The sequence below is a fragment of the Montipora capricornis genome, chromosome 6 (genome assembly GCF_036669925.1).
Source record: "Montipora capricornis isolate CH-2021 chromosome 6, ASM3666992v2, whole genome shotgun sequence".
In the NCBI taxonomy this organism is placed as follows: Eukaryota; Metazoa; Cnidaria; class Anthozoa; order Scleractinia; family Acroporidae; genus Montipora; species Montipora capricornis.
Window position 1 is genome coordinate 24,719,007 of NC_090888.1, and position 17,500 is coordinate 24,736,506.

The 17,500-nt window shown below is 40.2% G+C and overlaps 1 protein-coding gene across 6 annotated transcripts in view; it reads left to right on the forward strand.

The window, feature by feature from the left end:
- LOC138051838 (tripartite motif-containing protein 3-like) overlaps window positions 1-17,500 on the forward strand; it is a 42,906-nt gene that overhangs the window by 14,305 nt on the left and 11,101 nt on the right. For all 6 annotated transcript variants that reach the window (XR_011132924.1, XR_011132925.1, XR_011132926.1 and 3 more), the window contains exon 2: window positions 16,026-16,749. Coding sequence is in view for 3 of the 6 variants with exons in the window: in XM_068898128.1 (XP_068754229.1) it covers window positions 16,033-16,749 (717 nt within the window). In the remaining 3 variants the exon portion in view is untranslated. The remainder of the gene's footprint in view (window positions 1-16,025; window positions 16,750-17,500) is intronic.

The following is a 17,500-nucleotide window of genomic DNA, read 5'->3' on the forward strand; positions in this document are numbered from 1 at the left end:
TCCCCAACATGTCTTTTCAATTCCCTGCTGTGGGCTCGTTTGTCTGGGTCGACGAAGTTTAGGCGATGGTTAACTGTGAGATGATGTTAGCCCTTGTCTTGTAGGCGGTTATAAACTTTCCGGCCACAGGTAGCTAGGGCTAATATTTTTTCAAGGAAAGTTTACGGTCAGAAAATTGATACGTGTTCTGGCGGATTGAAGGCTATCCATTGCAGTTTTTTCTTGAGCATCGCAAAACAGATCCATCTCCCGATGCGGCACTTTGTCTTTGCCAACTGACTGCGTTTTCACAGGTTTTGGACACGGAAGACGAAAGTAAATTGTTTTCTTTGCACCACTCTATGCACAACTCTGGAAAGGCTATAAAGCAGGGACAATTTCCAAATGATCAAATCTCCCATTGCTGTGACGCTTTTACTTCGGTAGCCATCTTGATTATTACGAAGACACTAAGTTTGCTTCAAAAGAAGGGAAACATGAAACGATTTAAATTGCAATGAAATTTTGCATGAAAGTTTCCCATGAGAGATGCACCAATCAGACTTTAAGCGTGGTATACTCTTCCACGCAGTGAACTTATAAGTGTGCCGCACGCACGGGGCATGAAGGAAAAGCAGGTCACAGTTCACAGCAATACTGGAAAACCTAAAACTATCACAGGGACTAACCTTAAGCCTAAACAGTGCCTTTAGTCGTAATTAGGGTTACGGTTAGCATTATTAAAGGGATGGGTTGTTTCAAGAGTAGTAAAACAGAGATCTCTTAACGGTAACCTACAAGTGTAAGTTCGATTGTAGGTGCTCGGCGCGGCACGTGTATATAATTACGTATCATTGTTATGTAAATAGTCAGCCAGAATTCGAAATAAATATCATTTTCAAGGTGTGAATTAGCAACTTGACACGTTAGCTCAGTGGTAAAGAAAAGGGACAAGTAATCCAGAGGTTTACAGTGGGTCGGAGTTCAAGGCAAGCTGCCTGTCACATATCATGGGATAAAATGGCAGAAAAAGCCGAGCGGGATCTGGAAATAAGAAGAAGACTAAGGGATAGAAAAAGGAAGGCTGGGACAAAAACGAGTAACGGTGTGGGGGATGAAGGGAAAGGCGAGACGGAGGCAGGGAGAGAAAAAATGAGATCCGTTTTTATTCACCCCGTAAGTACAAATTACCCATGTATATATTCGGTTCTCTTGGGTGTACGTATTTTCTGCTGTAACGAATCTTCCCTCTGGATCGGAAAATTGTTTAAGAATTTGGAATTCAGAATACATGTTCCGACACTTGCACTTTAATAGCTGCTAAAAATAATTGAGAACCCCCATTCTGCGGTCCAACAGTTCTCTTTTTCTTTTGTACAGTGGACTTCTTGAAGAAAATAGATTGCAATTTTTTTTGTTTGAGCCAGCGAAAGATCTCACGCCTTTTCATGGTGTTCGACAGCCCTCTTACATTTAAAGAACAGATCACAAAATCTTCACCAGATGTGTTGATTGTAATGCAATACGGATAGAAACTATTTGTGGAATTATTGAAGCGGTAAAGATATGCATAAGTGCTAGCACCTTGTATAGCGAAGCGATAGCTTTGGTCACGAATAGAGAAATAAATACAGAAGAACAAACAGTAAATACATTCACAATTGGAACACGAAAATACTCATAACGAACTATAAAAAATTCATAATGGGTTGGGAAGTACATATCCATAAGGAGTAACATGTATTCAGCTTAGTATTGATCGTAGAAAGTGCTTACTTAGCGTAAAGCACACGTTCCCTTGGTTTGGTAGCAAGACCAAAAGTTCAATTATCAATAAATAAACTTGATTGAGGTGGTTTAAGATCCGACGGGATGTTGTCAACGTGGAAAACTGAATTTTCAACTATCAAGTTTCTATTTACAACGTTTGCGTTCAAGCCTTTTTCCTTGGCTTTGAACATCGCTTTGATGAGAATTTTCCTCTCCATCTGGATCGCCCTTGCAAAGTCTTTTGTGATATAAACATCTTTGTACTTCGTTGAATTCTTTAGTTTGTTCTTTGCCCCCATTACCTTGTCTTCATCGCCTCGAAGGAGAAAACGGACGATTACTGGCCGTGGGGTGACTTTTCCTCGGTCGCCGGTTGAAGATCGAGCTTTCCCAACTTTATGAACCGCGTGAAAGTGCATATTTTCCACATTAATGTCCAGTTCGTTCTTAATTATGTCGTAAACGATATCTCTGCAGTTCTCGACGGGTTCTTCAGGGATGTTCATGATTCGAAGGTTCTCTCTTCTAGAGTAGGTTTCAAGAGCAGTAACTTTTTCTTGCTCCTCCGCTAACCTTACTTCTAAATCTTCGATTTCATCGCGGTGGCCATCGAGTTGAGACTGCTTTTTCCTGATTTTGGCAATCTCGGCTTTCTGACTATCCAAATCTGTTTGAAGCTGTTTCCTTACGTCGCTGTTAGGCTTCATCTCTTCTTGGATGTCCTTGATTTCATCCCACGTTGCCTCAATCGACTTCTCCATGTCCTTTATTGTGTTTTTGACACCTTCAATTTCGTCTTTTAGTTCATATCTTAAACTTGCGATTTCTGTTCGTAAACTTCCGAAATGGTCTTCCATCTTGTTGTCAATATAATTTAACTTGTCAAAGAGTTGTGACAAGGTAACTGTGCACTCGAAGACTTCTTCATTGTTCATTTCGTTTTCCTGGGTTTTGTTTCTCTTCGGTGAAGATGGTGAATTCGTCGAAGACGAGGAGCTTGTTGCTGGTTCAGCACGTTTGGCCATGTAAAGACGGAAAAACTGCTAAAGGTCTCGCTAATGTAGCTTGTCGTCACTTATATATTGCCTTGCTTTACTCTAAAGAACTGTTTCGGGAAGCACGGCTTCCGCCAAGTTGTCACATCACAGAGCCACAGAAGTACGTCCGTCGGCCATGACGCTCGGCCCAAAAAAACATGGAGAACCACAGCATCGCCTTAGATCCAAGATATGTTGTCGAGAATATGTATGAAAAGGTGATAGTGATGTAAATAAACTCTCTCAGTGTTCAGCTAGAACTTGTTCACCTTTGAAATCACTTCTGTCCGGCCCAGGATTGATTTCAACATCACAAAATATAGGACATTTGTAATCTCAGCCGGAGGATCATGACCCGGAATGGCTATGTTGAGTGCAAACTCAACATGTAAATTTCCTTGTAACCGGAAGTAAATGTAACGATATCTTGTAACACCAGGTTGAGGCAGATTGCATCAGCCCACATGGTGAATGTTGTGGAAGAAATCTATGTTGGAATAAAACTGAGTTGTGTTTTTACCCGAAGTTTTGTCTTATCCACCAAGAAGCATGGCCACACTCACAACAGGTTATGGGCCCAGTCGACGACTGATGTTTGATGGTGACGAAACGAAATACGAGCTTTGGGAAATTAAGTTCCTTGGATTTATGCGACTACACAAGTTGCACGATGTTATCCTAGCAGAAGGCGAGCTAGATGAGGAAAAAAGGGTCAAGAACATTGATGCTTTCGCCCAACTAATCCAGTGTTTAGATGACCGTAGCCTATCCTTGGTCATGAGAGATGCGAAGGACGATGGCAAGAAAGCTCTACAAATACTGAGGAATCATTACATGGGAAAAAGCAAACCACGTGTTCTTGCGCTCTACACCGAACTTACTTCACTGCAAAAAGGCCATGCTGAGAGTATTACGGATTATGTATCACGGGCCGAAACTGCAGCTGCATCACTGAAATCGGCCGACGAGATAGTCAGTGACAGCCTTTTGATTGCTATGGTGTTAAAAGGCTTACCTGAGGAATATAAAACGTTTTCAGCCATTGTTTCGCAGCGCGATGAAAAGGAAGACAAGATGAAGTTCCAAGAGTTCAAGATCGCACTGAGGAGCTACGAAGAGACGGAGAAATCACGTACCCCATCACAAACTGGCGAAGACAGCGTCATGAACTGTAAAAAGAAGAACTCACCGCAAAAAGACACTGTGACATGCTATTCCTGTGGCCAGCTGGGACATAAATCGCCAGAGTGCCGGTCTAAGGACAAGAAGAATCCTAAGAAGGAAAACAACCGATGGTGCAGCCACTGCAGATCGAAGACTCACAATACGGAAGTATGTCGCAAGAAAGACACTGCAAAAACAGTGAGTGATGATAACAAGGACGCTTCGTTTGCGTTCAAAGTGACTGTGGACAATTTTAATACCATTAGAGATAACTCTTTGTTAGTTGACACTGGAGCTACTGATCACATTCTTAATGACAAAGCTAAGTTTTTGAATTTTGATGACAAGTTTAACCCCGCGAACCATTACATAGAATTAGCGGATGGTAGTAGAGCAAGCGGTATTGTATCTGCCAAGGGCAGAGCAAAAGTTCTTCTACATGATTTAGGGGGGTCCCACATGAAGTTTTTCTTGAAGATGCTTTGTACATACCTAGCTATAAGCAGAACATATTTTCTGTCCAAGCAGCAGTCAGTAAGGGAGGTGCTGTAAATTTGACACCAAATTCCTCTGAGTTGAGTGCCCCAGATGGTACGAAATTTTCCATACAGAAATATGGTAAGCTGTATTATCTTAACTATACAAATCCCAGTGGTGGAGCTTACAGTGCTGAAGTATGGCACAAAATACTGGGGCACTGCAATATGAATGATGTGTTCAAATTAGAGAATGTAGTTGAGGGGATGAAAATTACCACAAATAAGCTTGAATGTGACACTTGTGTGCAAGGGAAAATGTCCCAATATCGAAATAGGGAGCCAGACTGTCGTGCATCTTCACCCCTACAGTTAGTCCACAGTGACCTAGCAGGTCCTATCACTCCAGAATCAAAAGATGGTCACAAGTATGCAATGGTATTTGTAGATGACTATTCAGGTGCTCTCGGAGTATATTTTCTCAAAAATAAGAGTGATGCTGTTAGGGCAACTGAGCAATTCTTGGCTGATACTGCACCGTATGGTACAGTGAAACGATTGCGATCCGACAATGGGGGTGAATACATTAGTGAAGAATTCAAATCCCTTCTGTTGAAAAACCACATTAAGCATGAACTTTCAGCTCCCTACTCACCCCATCAAAATGGAACGGCTGAAAGAGCCTGGAGATCACTTTTTGATATGGCTAGATGCCTGCTAATTGATGCAGAATTACCCAAGCAGCTGTGGACATATGCTGTCATGACATCAGCTTATATCCGGAACAGATGTTACAACCCCAGAACAGGTAAAACCCCCTATGAGTACTTGACAGGTATCAAACCCAATTTGTCTAACATGCATGCATTTGGTACTGTGTGCTATGCTTATGTTCAAAACAAAACCAAATTAGACCCTAGGGCTGAGAAAGGTATTTTCGTTGGTTATGACAGGTCTAGTCCTGCATTTCTTGTTTATTACCCTGATCAAAACAATGTCAAGAAAATCCGATGCGTCAAGTTCACTGAGAAGTTTGACAGTTTTGATGAAAATGTGAACTTACTACCTGATTCTGTTAAAACAGCAGAACCTGAAATGCCAAAACCTGAAAATGGGCAGGAAAGTGCAAGGCGTTACCCCACTAGAGATCGTGCTAGACCAAAGTATCTTGATGACTATGTAACTGGTGAGGAACTTGACAATGCAGTTGATGATGCTGCAAATTGCACAGTCGATTTCTGTTACAGAGTAAGTAATGTTCCAAAGTCCTACCAAGATGCTATCTCATCCCCAGAGTCCAGTAAGTGGAGAGAAGCAATGAATGAAGAGTTAGATGCATTATGGGACAATGAAACATTTGAGCTCACTCCTTTACCAGAGGGTAGAACCTCAGTGGGGGGGAAGTGGGTGTATGCAATAAAACTAGATCCCAATGGGGAGGAAAAGTACAAGGCACGGTTTGTTGCTAAGGGCTACTCCCAAGCCCCAGGTATAGATTACCATGAAACTTTTTCACCAACTGTTCGTATAACTTCAGTTCGTATACTAATGCAGTTAGCAATTCAGATGGGTATGGTAGTACATCAGATGGATGTTAAGACGGCCTATTTAAATGCTCCCATCGACTGTGAGTTATACATAGAGCAACCTGAAGGTTATGAGAGAAAAGGCCCCAATGGTCAAAAGCTTGTATGTAAACTAAAGAAATCCTTATATGGCCTGAAACAGAGTGGTCGGAATTGGAATTGTTTGTTGCATGGTTATTTAACACAAGAAAGGTTTATACAGTCCCTAGCTGATCCATGTGTTTATGTTAAGAGTACTGAATTTGGCCTAGTAATTGCAATTGTATGGGTCGATGACATCATTGTTGCAGGTAGTAACACTGATGTGTTGAAAAAGGCCAAAGAGTCTCTTATGATGAGATTCAAAATGAAAGACCTAGGTGTTTTATCATGGTTTTTAAGTATCCAATTCAAGTGTGGAAAGGATTGTATTGAAATGAATCAAAGAAAGTTTGTGGAAAAGATTCTGGAAAGGTTCAACATGTCTGATTGCAAGCCAAAAGCAGTTCCATGCGAGCTGGGCACTAACAAAGCCAGTGCAGTCAATGAAAGCGAATTTGAAAATGTAAAACTGTATCGTGAAATTGTTGGAAGTTTAATTTATCTCATGACTTGCACAAGACCCGATTTGTGTTATGTTGTGACGTATCTATCCCAACATCTGTCAAAGCCAATGAAATCGCATTATGGGATGGCTAAGCAAGTGCTGAGGTATTTAAAGGGTACTAATAACAGATGCTTAAAGTTTGTTAAGGGAACGCAGCTGAAACTAGTGGGATATAGTGATTCAGACTGGGCTATGTCTGATGATAGACGTAGCATTAGTGGTTATGCATTCAAGTTATGTGATGAGAGCTCACTGATTTCGTGGAAAAGCAGAAAACAATCTATTGTAGCATTGTCCTCATGTGAAGCTGAATATGTAGCTTTAGCCACTGCTACACAAGAAGCTAAATTTCTTAGGCAACTTTTCGCTGATCTAATGTGTCATCCTTGTAAGAACCTTTGTATATATGTAGACAACCAGGGAACGATTGCATTAGCTAACAATCCTGTACATCACAAAAGATCAAAGCACATTGATGTAAAATATCACTATGTAAGACTGGAGATTCAGAGCGGAGCTGTAAGCTTAACTTATGTACCTACAGACAAAAATGTTGCAGACGTATTTACCAAGCCTGTAAATAGAGTTAAACTCGATACTCTATTAGGCTAATGTAGCAAACCCCATGTTGTGTTTGAGTGGGGGTGTTGAGTGCAAACTCAACATGTAAATTTCCTTGTAACCGGAAGTAAATGTAACGATATCTTGAAACACCAGGTTGAGGCAGATTGCATCAGCCCACATGGTGAATGTTGTGGAAGAAATCTATGTTGGAATAAAACTGAGTTGTGTTTTTACCCGAAGTTTTGTCTTATCCACCAAGAAGCATGGCCACACTCACAACAGGCTAGTGGTGCAATGCCACACTTTCCACACTTAGTAGCAACTGCAGTTTGCAGTACCCCGTGGAAGTCCACGCAACCTTTCATATTCCTCGTCGCGATCTCTTTGAAATCCATAACAAAAATAAGGATAAAAACTAAAACAATCCGAGCACTGGCGGCCATGTCATTGCCACTCCTTTTGGGTCACCGAGAAGAATTGTAGCCACAAATTCCAGTATTTTCCGTGTGATAACTGTTCCTTTATTTTCTCCTTTCTTGGTTTGTCCTACTATAGCTTTCCTACTCCGTAATTAAGGCTCGCTTGCTGTTTGTCTACTTTTGTCACAGTACGTCGTTAACACCCTTGTAAGGCTCGTATCACGGTTCTTTGTGCTATTTCGCTGGTATTGTTTAGTTTCGGATATAAGTAAGCAAAACCGTTTCTGTAATCCCGAGAGCCACACAGAATTCAAGGGCAGATTTAGGGGTGGGCCCAGCGGGCCCCGGTTCCCCGCCTTTTGTCCAGGAATTTTTTTCTTTTGTAAACGTGTGTCGGATGGTACTTCGAAAATTTATCGAACGTTGTTCCAATCAACGGCCCTTATAAACTACCTTCAAACCGACAAACTGAAAGATGTTACAGGCGTCGCATTTTTTTTCCGTAAAAAGGCGAGGAAGGCTGGATACGAATGGCTGTTCTACAGTGTCTTACATACAGTCGTACCAGTGAAGGTATGCGTAGTAGGCTTTGGAAAGGCATAGAGAAAGGAAAGCAGCAATTGCCAAACGAACGATCCCATTGCCACTCGTAAACCAGGGGCCCGTTTCTGGAAAGTCCCGAAAACTTTTCGAGCCCAAAAAGCCATTTGGTTTACCGCCAACCGCTTGTTTTGGAAAGCCCATCTTTTGAAATACTTTTAAGGGAACAAAAAGAAAAAGGACTGCGAAGGTTGACGACTTAAATCCTGTCCGTTCTTGAGATACAAAAGGAACTGGGACACCCGAAAATGGCCCGTAAAGTTTCGGGACTTTCGAGAAACGGGCCCCAGGTGAGTAGTAACAGTAGGTTACATTTTGTCGCCTTCCTGATTATCAGAAAATTTCCATTTACAATATACACAATTTTAGAGTCTATTTAGCCCATGGCCGCACTGCGCTACAGAATCCAGGTTATTCGGTTCTGCAAACCGCCTACTTGAGTTTTAGTCGAAAAGCAAATTGAACAAAGAAAATATTAAGCAATCAATGCAGCTGCTGCAACCGTACGTGTATCTTAACTCTGCATATAACAATTAGTCTAAAGAGATTTATTCTTTGCTTTAAGAAGAAATTTACTTTAACTCCAGGTGCATTGAAGTGATCGATTCAGTTTTACAGAATTAAGAAAGCCCCCCTTTTCCCCTGTATTTACAGACCTTCTGTAACCAACCGACTTTCAAGTGGTACAGTGTGCATCAGGCGCTTTTACTCTAGATAATGATTAGTTCAGTTTAGGGTGCGCTCTCGCTGCAATTTCTTCGGCCCCCTCTTTCTGGAATTTCTGGAATTTCTAGATCTTGTAAGTGTCTTGTTTTTCTGAATTCGTTTTCCTTTGGTTTTCTATTTCTTCCTTTCTTTGTAATCTCATCTATGTGCTCCGTTTTTCCCTTCAGTTAATTGTCAAGTAAAGTAAAGTACGATATCAAGGTGTGCTCAGAGTTGTTAACATTTCATTCAAAGATCTCGTAAATGTCATGTTGTTCGGTACTGGCGCGCGTAGGCGAAGAGTGCTCTCTACCGACGCCGTGGAAAGTCTTCGCCTGAAGAACGCAAGATCGGGTTATCTGTCCAAAGTTACAGCGTTATACGGAAGCTTTCAAGAGTTGCAACAAGACAAAGGAAATGTCCAAGAAGTGTGTGCGTAAATGTCGGCGCTTGAGGAGGCATTTGATGGCTTTCAAAAGTCTCATTTTGAGTACGTGGCGACCTTAAGCAAACATCGCGAAGTATGGGAAGATGAGGCACATTACTTTCGCTAGCATTGCCGTAAAAAATGTAGAATTTGATTCGAATGTTAAACAATGGATTGACAATGCATATAAAGTCCCCGAAATGTTGAGCATTGCACCTGAAGATTCCTTCAGTACAGCCGGCTAGCTTCGAAGTCGCGCTCAGTCTAGTTGAAATGTATGTTTAAGAGCGCTGAAAACCAAACAAGCATTTGAAGATGGAGCAATTGAAGAAAAAACAGAAACTGTTACCACAAGAGGGAGAAATGAGGGTAGAAAGACAAGTTATAGACGCTCAGTTCCAAATTGACAAGCTAGTCTTCAAGTTCAATTGTTAGAAAGCGAACAGAACCTTGTTTTAAACCATCCACCATTCGTCCCCGACAATTTCCGTCCATGTGCCGAAGAATCAAATGTTGTATCATAGCCCCAGGTATTTGAAGAACAGGATGAATGGAGACCACGCTCATTCCACCCAAAACCATCTGCGTAGAATCCCTAAGCGAAAGAATTTTTGTTGTATCGCGATCATTCTCTGTCCATTGATGCCTTGGACCGCATGACTCTAACGAAGCAAGGTTTTGCGTTACCCAAACCACAGTTGCAAACATTTGATGGCAATTCTCTAGAGTATTGGAACTTTATGAAATCCTTTAAAGCTAGTATCGAGTGTAATGCAGCGAGCGAAAATGAGAAGTTGATGTATCTCCTTCAATACACGTCGAGCGAAGCGAACAAGACTATCAAGTTCTGTGTAGTCATGCACCCATCTGTCGGTTTCCAAAATGCAAAAAAAATTATAAGAAGAACGATTCGGACACCCGTTTACGGTCGCATCAAACTATGTGACCAAGTTTACTGAAGGACCTCCATTGAAGCTTAAAGATCGTGCCGGACTGTTAGCCTTTGCAGACCAGTTGAAAAATTGCAAACAGTGAAGGGAAAATATGCTTAAGAATATATTTTATAACTATGGAATTCTCTGAGTTGGTTGGAGATTAGAAAATGCACCAGTTGAGTACGAGACCAAGCCTCCAATTATTCTGTCTTACCGCCATCACGTTACAGAGTTGAGCATTCTTCAGAATCACCAACGAGCTGGTTATCTTAGTCAAGAATACGTCTTTGGAGGAACTTGGAGTTGCCAAAGGTGAACAGTTAATAGCTAACTTACCAAAGAAGAGAGTGCTACTAGGAGACCGCTTTTTAAACACATTGGTGTAGACTACTTTGGCCCCCTTTATGTCCGCCAAAGACGTTTAAACATGAAGCGCTACGGATGCCTGTTTACATGTTTAGTGATGCGAGCAGTTCACATTGAAATTACCACAGAAGACTTCATCAATGCTCTAAGCAAGTTTTACCAATCACAGAGGAAATCCGGAAACAATCCATAGTGATAACGGCACCAAGTTCAAAGCTGGAGAAAGAGAAAGCCGCAAATCCTTAACGAGCTGGAATCAAAGATCAATTTACGAATTCCTCCGACAGAAGAACATCGTTTGGAAATCTAATCCTCCAACTGCTTCACGCACGGGCGGTGTTTGGGAACGCGTAATCATATCAGTGCGTAAGATCCTCCGAGAATTGCTGGGCGAACATATCGAGTCTGATGAATTCCTCAGGACCCTGATGACCGAAGTTCAAGGAATTTTCAACAGCAGGCCACTGACTCAAGCAAGCAGCGATCTGAGAGATCTGGAGCCGATCACACTAAATCATTTGCTACTGCTACGATGTAACCCTAATTTGCCGCCGGGTGTCTCCGATGGTTGACGGAATATTTGCCAACCCTACACGAACGGAGTAAGTGGTTAAAGCCTCGACGTTTCCTAGCCATCGGAGGTCTGATATTGATCGTGGACGAAAATGTTCATCGCGAAAAATTGCCCCTTGGCAGGGTGGAAGAAGTTTTAGTTGAAAAGACGGATTTGTCAGGTCAGCAAGTGTTGGTACAAGCCTAACGACGTTGATACGGGCGGTCACAAAACTTTGCTTCCTAAAAGGCGACAAGGAATTTTCAAAATAAAAAAGATGTAAACTTTCATACACTTGTACTTTTTAAAAATTGAAAACTGGAGACGAACTTTGCTTACTCCGCGATTTCGAATTTGCGCTCGTGTCATAATTAGATAAGTAAAAAATGCACACCTTCATTAAGTTAGATTATTGGGGCGACTGTGTAGCCACGAATCCCAGTATTTCCGTGTAATTAGTGTTCGTTTGTTTTCTCCTTTCTTGGTTTGTCCTACTACTAACAGTTTTCCTACTCCGTAGTTAAACATCGTTAACACCCTTGTAAGGCTCTTATTGTTCTTTGTTTTATTTCGCTGGTATTGTTTAGTTTCGCATATGTTTGTTCATGTTGTATGCTAACCGTTGCTGTAATCCGGACAGCCGCACAGATCTTGTAAGTGTCGTGTTTTTCTGAATTCGCTTTGCTTTGGTTTTTTATTTCTACCTTTCTTTGTAATCTCATGTATGTGCTCCGTTTTTCCCTTCTTTGAATCGTCAAGTATTAGCAACTATTTTTTTTGTTGTCTTTTTTGTTTTCAAAGCTATGTATTTTTCTGTTTCATATTTGATTTCCAAAATTCTTTTGAAATGATTTAAGTTAGGATTAATTCCTTTACACCTACAGGTCCACAGATATGTTTTTCCTATAATTGCTATGTAGTTAATCAAATCTATTCCCTCTTTCAGGATACCTATCATAATGTCGCGTATCGAGAGGCACCTGCAACTTCCAAGCCTATTTAGTATGCAATTAGGATACCATATTCCAAAAAAACTTGGAAAAGGAGCATTCAAATAGAATATGTTGAGTAGTTTCTTGACTTTCTTGACAAAAAGTGCAGTTTGGATTTGATACGTATCCTATTTTAGAAAGACGGTCATTGTCCTTTTTTTTGTTTTTTTTTTCTCAGACTTTTTTATTGACAGCTTCTCTTTTTACAAATGCTCATTGCAATAATTATTAACTAATACAATTTACAGAGTTTTTTTATATTACACTGTGCATGACATGACTCAAAGCTAGCAACTAGGATAGCAACAATATTGCACAAAAAGATGATTTCAACTCGTTTATTCCTGCAAAGATTACAACATTTTCGGTCGCAAATCCCGCGCGAATTGCTCGGAGTTGAATAGCAAAGGATATCGGGAGTTTGAGTAGCCAATCAGCGTGGGAGTTCAACGCTATCCACTGTTTTAGTAGTCCGACAGCTAAGGTTTTAGGTAATTCTATGTAATATCTATGTTCTTTTGAGTAATTGGGCTTTTTATTGTATATAACTATGTCATGTTATTTTTAGGTTTTATTCTGTAAATAAGTTTTTGGGTTTCCGTCTCTTTATTTCTCAAGGCTTATTAGCATATTTTTTTTGCTAGAGGTCTAATCAACCTCATCAATCCCGAGATTAAATAAAGCTTCATTCATTCATTCATACTGACATAGGATATAAGGAGTTTGAGTAGCCAATCAGCGCACGCTTTCAACGCTATCCACTGTTTCAGCATATACTAAAGTACGATATCAAAGTGTGCTCAGAGTCGTTAACAGGAATTAATAAGGAGAAAAGACATAAACAAATATGTGTCGGTATGTTATTCAAGGGGGTGGCTCTTAACTATCAAACCCTTGCTATGGACTCCTTCAAATAGTCATTTCTCGAATTCCTTCAACTCTACAGTAATCTTTTTTTGCCAAGTTTGTTCTATTTAACATTCCATTGTATGGTTCGACTCACAACCATATTTGGTAAATCACGTGGCCAAAACAGAAAATGCCTAAAAACTCAGCGAGATAACTATATTTTTCACAACTTTTTAATGCAGCAGTATGAAACGCTTTGACGCAAAATCTGTAGAATGGAATTTAAAAGAAATGATTACTCAAAAAAAATTTGACGTCATAAGGCCCACCTTTGATACAATTTTCAAAATATCAGTTCCATTTTTTGTCCAAATAAAAATTCCATGCTATAGTTTACGAAAAATGATTGGGCCATTCCCATCTGGTGAAGAAGCCGCCCCTTCCTTTCGTTTCCTGGGAGCTTTTACCTCTTTTTCACAGAAACGCACGGCCGAGGACTGGGACTAATTGCGCATGCGCCTTCTGATTGAAGGGGTGTCAGATTTCCATTGAAAAAGTTACTTCATAGAACCATCCATGCAGCCCCTTTTGTAGGGCTCTTTGACTAAAACGCCTCCTTTGCAACCATTGTCTTTCTGTAGTTAAGTGCTACCCCCCTGACTTATGGTAATTTCGATATTGTAAAGTCTTCCTACGGTGAGATTTTCTTCATTTCTCGCCAAGAGTTTGGTCATAAAGTGCTTACTCGAAAATGAAAAAATATTGGGGGTCACCGACTTTGTTTCGGAGAAAATGGCAGTGGAAAGGTGACTTAATTTCGAGAAATCGGTCATAATAGCGAGATGTAGCCTCATCTGCTCATCCATCGAAAATCATAAAATTAAACTGTTAGAGTGAAGGTTTCCGTTAAGAGGTTTTTAAGAGTGGGATTTTTAGATAATTGCATGCCGCTAGGGATGTCGTAAACAGTAGAGTTCATTCTCGACAAGCGTTTTCGTAAGCTCTATCCGTTGCAACCACTACCAGAATTCGATGGCACGAGGAAAGAAAAAGTTAAAAAAACTTCTTACGGTGGGAATTTTTTCATTTCATCATATTTTGCAGATATCAAGTAAAGTAAGTGATTCATGATTAAAAAAAAAGGGAGGTCACAAATGATCTAAACGAGTAAAATTGATGTGATTTTGCAAAGCTCTTGGAAGAGAGCTAGAACCCAAGGACTAGAACCCAAGAGAAGATCGATCGTTGAACGGATAAAAGGTTTTTACCCAATAAAAAACCACTTTCTCGAGCATAGCAACGAATTTTTAAGCAGGCGTCATCTTCATTTGGTTAGTGTTTTGTAAAATGTCTCTCCATTACCGTCATGCTCACCTTCTGGAGTGTGGTTTTTGTGAAATTTAATCGTTTCCACACAGGTCCGCGCTATGCAAGCGGACAAGGACAAAAATACTGCTCCATTTTCACGGAAGTAAAGGAAAAGAACTTCAAAAACATGCATTCATTTTTAACTTAAGTTTGTAGGGTAATAGAACATTTAAAAAAACATCCCCATTGAATTTACGCAACGGTTCGTCCACGAGTTTGTCCAAACTTTCAGCCACTACTCGATCAGCAGCTACCTTTTCCAGAGCTTTTCCATCCTCCCGCTCACGTCTCTTTAACGTTTCATGATGATTTGGAAATAAATGTGCCATTCTTTTTCCGGCCTGGAATTTTTTCCCCGGCGTTTTTGTCGCCATGTTTTTTTAAGTAATGCTTGAAAAATATTTCTGAAAGTCAAGTAGACTAGTGCACGACTGATAAAACAACGCAAATATCAGTCGTGCAGTAGTCTACTTCACTTTCAGAAATACTTTTTCATCACTTTTGACAGATCGCGATCTTCTCTGATCCAACGCTGTGCAAGAATTATCGTCCACGGTTTTTGCAAAGGTTTTTTAAACACCTCAACTTCACTAATGCTCGAAGTAATGCGTGACATATAACAGTCGCGTTACCTGCGCAGTAACGTTGCGCACAAACAATTACCGCGAACGTCCTTAAGGTGATTCCTCAGTATTGCACTGCGCATCCTGTACAGCACATTTGGTGTGTCAATATTTATAAATGAGTCCAATTTGCAACATTGTAAGTATGGCGTAAGTCGATCATACACACTGAAGCAGTTCTCAAAACACTTGAGAGAAGTTGTTAATGACTCAGAACTCTTTGCGAATAAGCGTGCGCATTCCTTGAACATTGCGAATTTTGTTGTTTTGATCTACGATAATCGAGATAGACAGGTACGATGGTGTTTTACTCTTAAACGAGCACGGCGACCTATACTTTCTATAGCATAATTTTAGTGTAAAAAACAAATTATCGGAACGCAAAAAGACAAATCTAAAAACGTACACAAAGCCCTTTATCCAGAGATATAAATTATGATGTTGAAAACAAAGACTCGAGGAACGTTTTGGGTCGACGTCGTTTCAAGTTGAGTGATTTTTCCATAAACCAGGCGTTTTTTTCAAGTGTTACATTAAAAACCTTCTCGTTTAGCCACGGCAAAATGTACCCTGAGCCGAAGAAATATCGCGCGTGATTGGTATCAGTACATGCATCAATGGGGTAAGATTGGCCCATTATATCTCTTAAGCAAGCACGGTGACTTATCTTTTTTATTTTACTTCTCAAAAGAGGGATTCGTAGGGAACATTTAGAAAAAGTTCCAAGAAAATCGTTTGGCAACTTCTTTTTTTTTTTTCTGAGGAATCACCTTAATCGGGAGCTTTCAATAAAACACAACAGCAACAACTTCTTATGTACATTTCTAGTTAGAAATGGCTGTTCACAGGAAAGGAAAGCAAAGAAAGAAGAGAGTCAATTATCAGCAAATACCCATGCATGATTGTAGAGGTTCGCTAGCTAAACTCTTCAGTAAATATCGGAACTGACAAAAAAATGCACTTACGTGCGTGACGTGCCTTTCTTGTATTTCGATTTAAAGATGTTTTTATTTTCTTAACTTTTAGAGAAAAAATGTCTTCCGAGTCACTAGAGTGCTCAATCTGTCGCGAGAAGTTTGATGATCAACAGCACTGTCCTCGTTTGCTGCCTGGCTGTGGCCACAGCTTCTGCACAAGTTGTTTGCAGAGTCTACTCAAGAAAAACGCCATAAATTGCCCAACCTGCAGAAGCACCGTCTATGCCCCAACTGGGGTAGCCTCTCTGCCGAAGAATTTTGCATTACTGGACATCTTACTGACACTCCCACAGAAAGAAAATGACGATTTACATCTGTGTCAGATCTGTGATAACGAGAAACATCCTGCAACTTCCTGTTGCTTGGACTGCAAAGAGTACATGTGCAAGGATGCAGCCCGCTTGCACACACGCCAAAAGGTGGCTCGTGACCATTGCGTCGTCTCTCTGGAGGACTTGAAAGCCAACCCAAAGCTGGCAGCTGTAAGTGATGCCTTCTGCCCAGAGCACAACGACCAATTCCGATTCTTTGATGAAAATTGCGGCCATGTTGTCTGCAGAGACTGCGTGACCCTCAAGCATCAGGGCCACAAGTGTTTATCTTTAGCTGAAGCTGCTTCTAAGTACAGAAAAGAGATGGATAAACTTTCCCACGAAGCAATCGCTCTTGCAGAGAAGGTAAAAGCTGGCGAAGCCCGTCTGAATGAGGCAACGGATGATCTCAAACAGGAGTATGCAAACACGATTGCAGATATTCAAAGCACGTTCAAGAGGGTAAGAAGGTTTTTTTTTCTCTTGTTTGTTTGTTCTTCTGTTTGTTTAACATCTCATAAACGTTAAAAATTTCCTATGCAGGAACTCAGAATTAACAAGACATTGGATTGGATATTGAATTCATAACCACAAAGATCAAAGTGCACGGAAAGTACTTTGTATTTTGCAATCCATGCGTAAGAGAAAAGTGAGCCTTTTTGACTAACCCGTAGCCGCAAACGATAGAATACATGCTACTTTCCATTGATTTATCTCAAAGCTCTTACGTAAGCAATTTTCAAAGCAAGAGACCATCACAGCTAATGAAATAAGTCAAGCAGTTGTGAGCAGCTGTGAAGAAACCTGTAAAAACTTTCTGACGAGAACGTTCAATCCTGATCGTTTTTCAGGCTTCTTCGGAAGTGCTAACGTTGTTTCATTAACCATCAGTAGCTTAGGAAATCAAGCGATATTTATAATAATAATAATAATAATAATAATAATAATAATAATAATAATTGATTGCTTATATAGCGCTATTTACAATAAAAAGATCATTAGCGCTTTACATAATAAGATCTTTCAAAAATGCATTAATAATTCATGATAATAATAATAATAATAATAATAATAATAATAATAATAATAATTGATTGCTTATATAGCGCTATTTACAATAAAAAGATCATTAGCGCTTTACATAATAAGATCTTTCAAAAATGCATTAATAATTCATGAGCCTAACAGCCTATCAAAGCATCAATAAAACGTC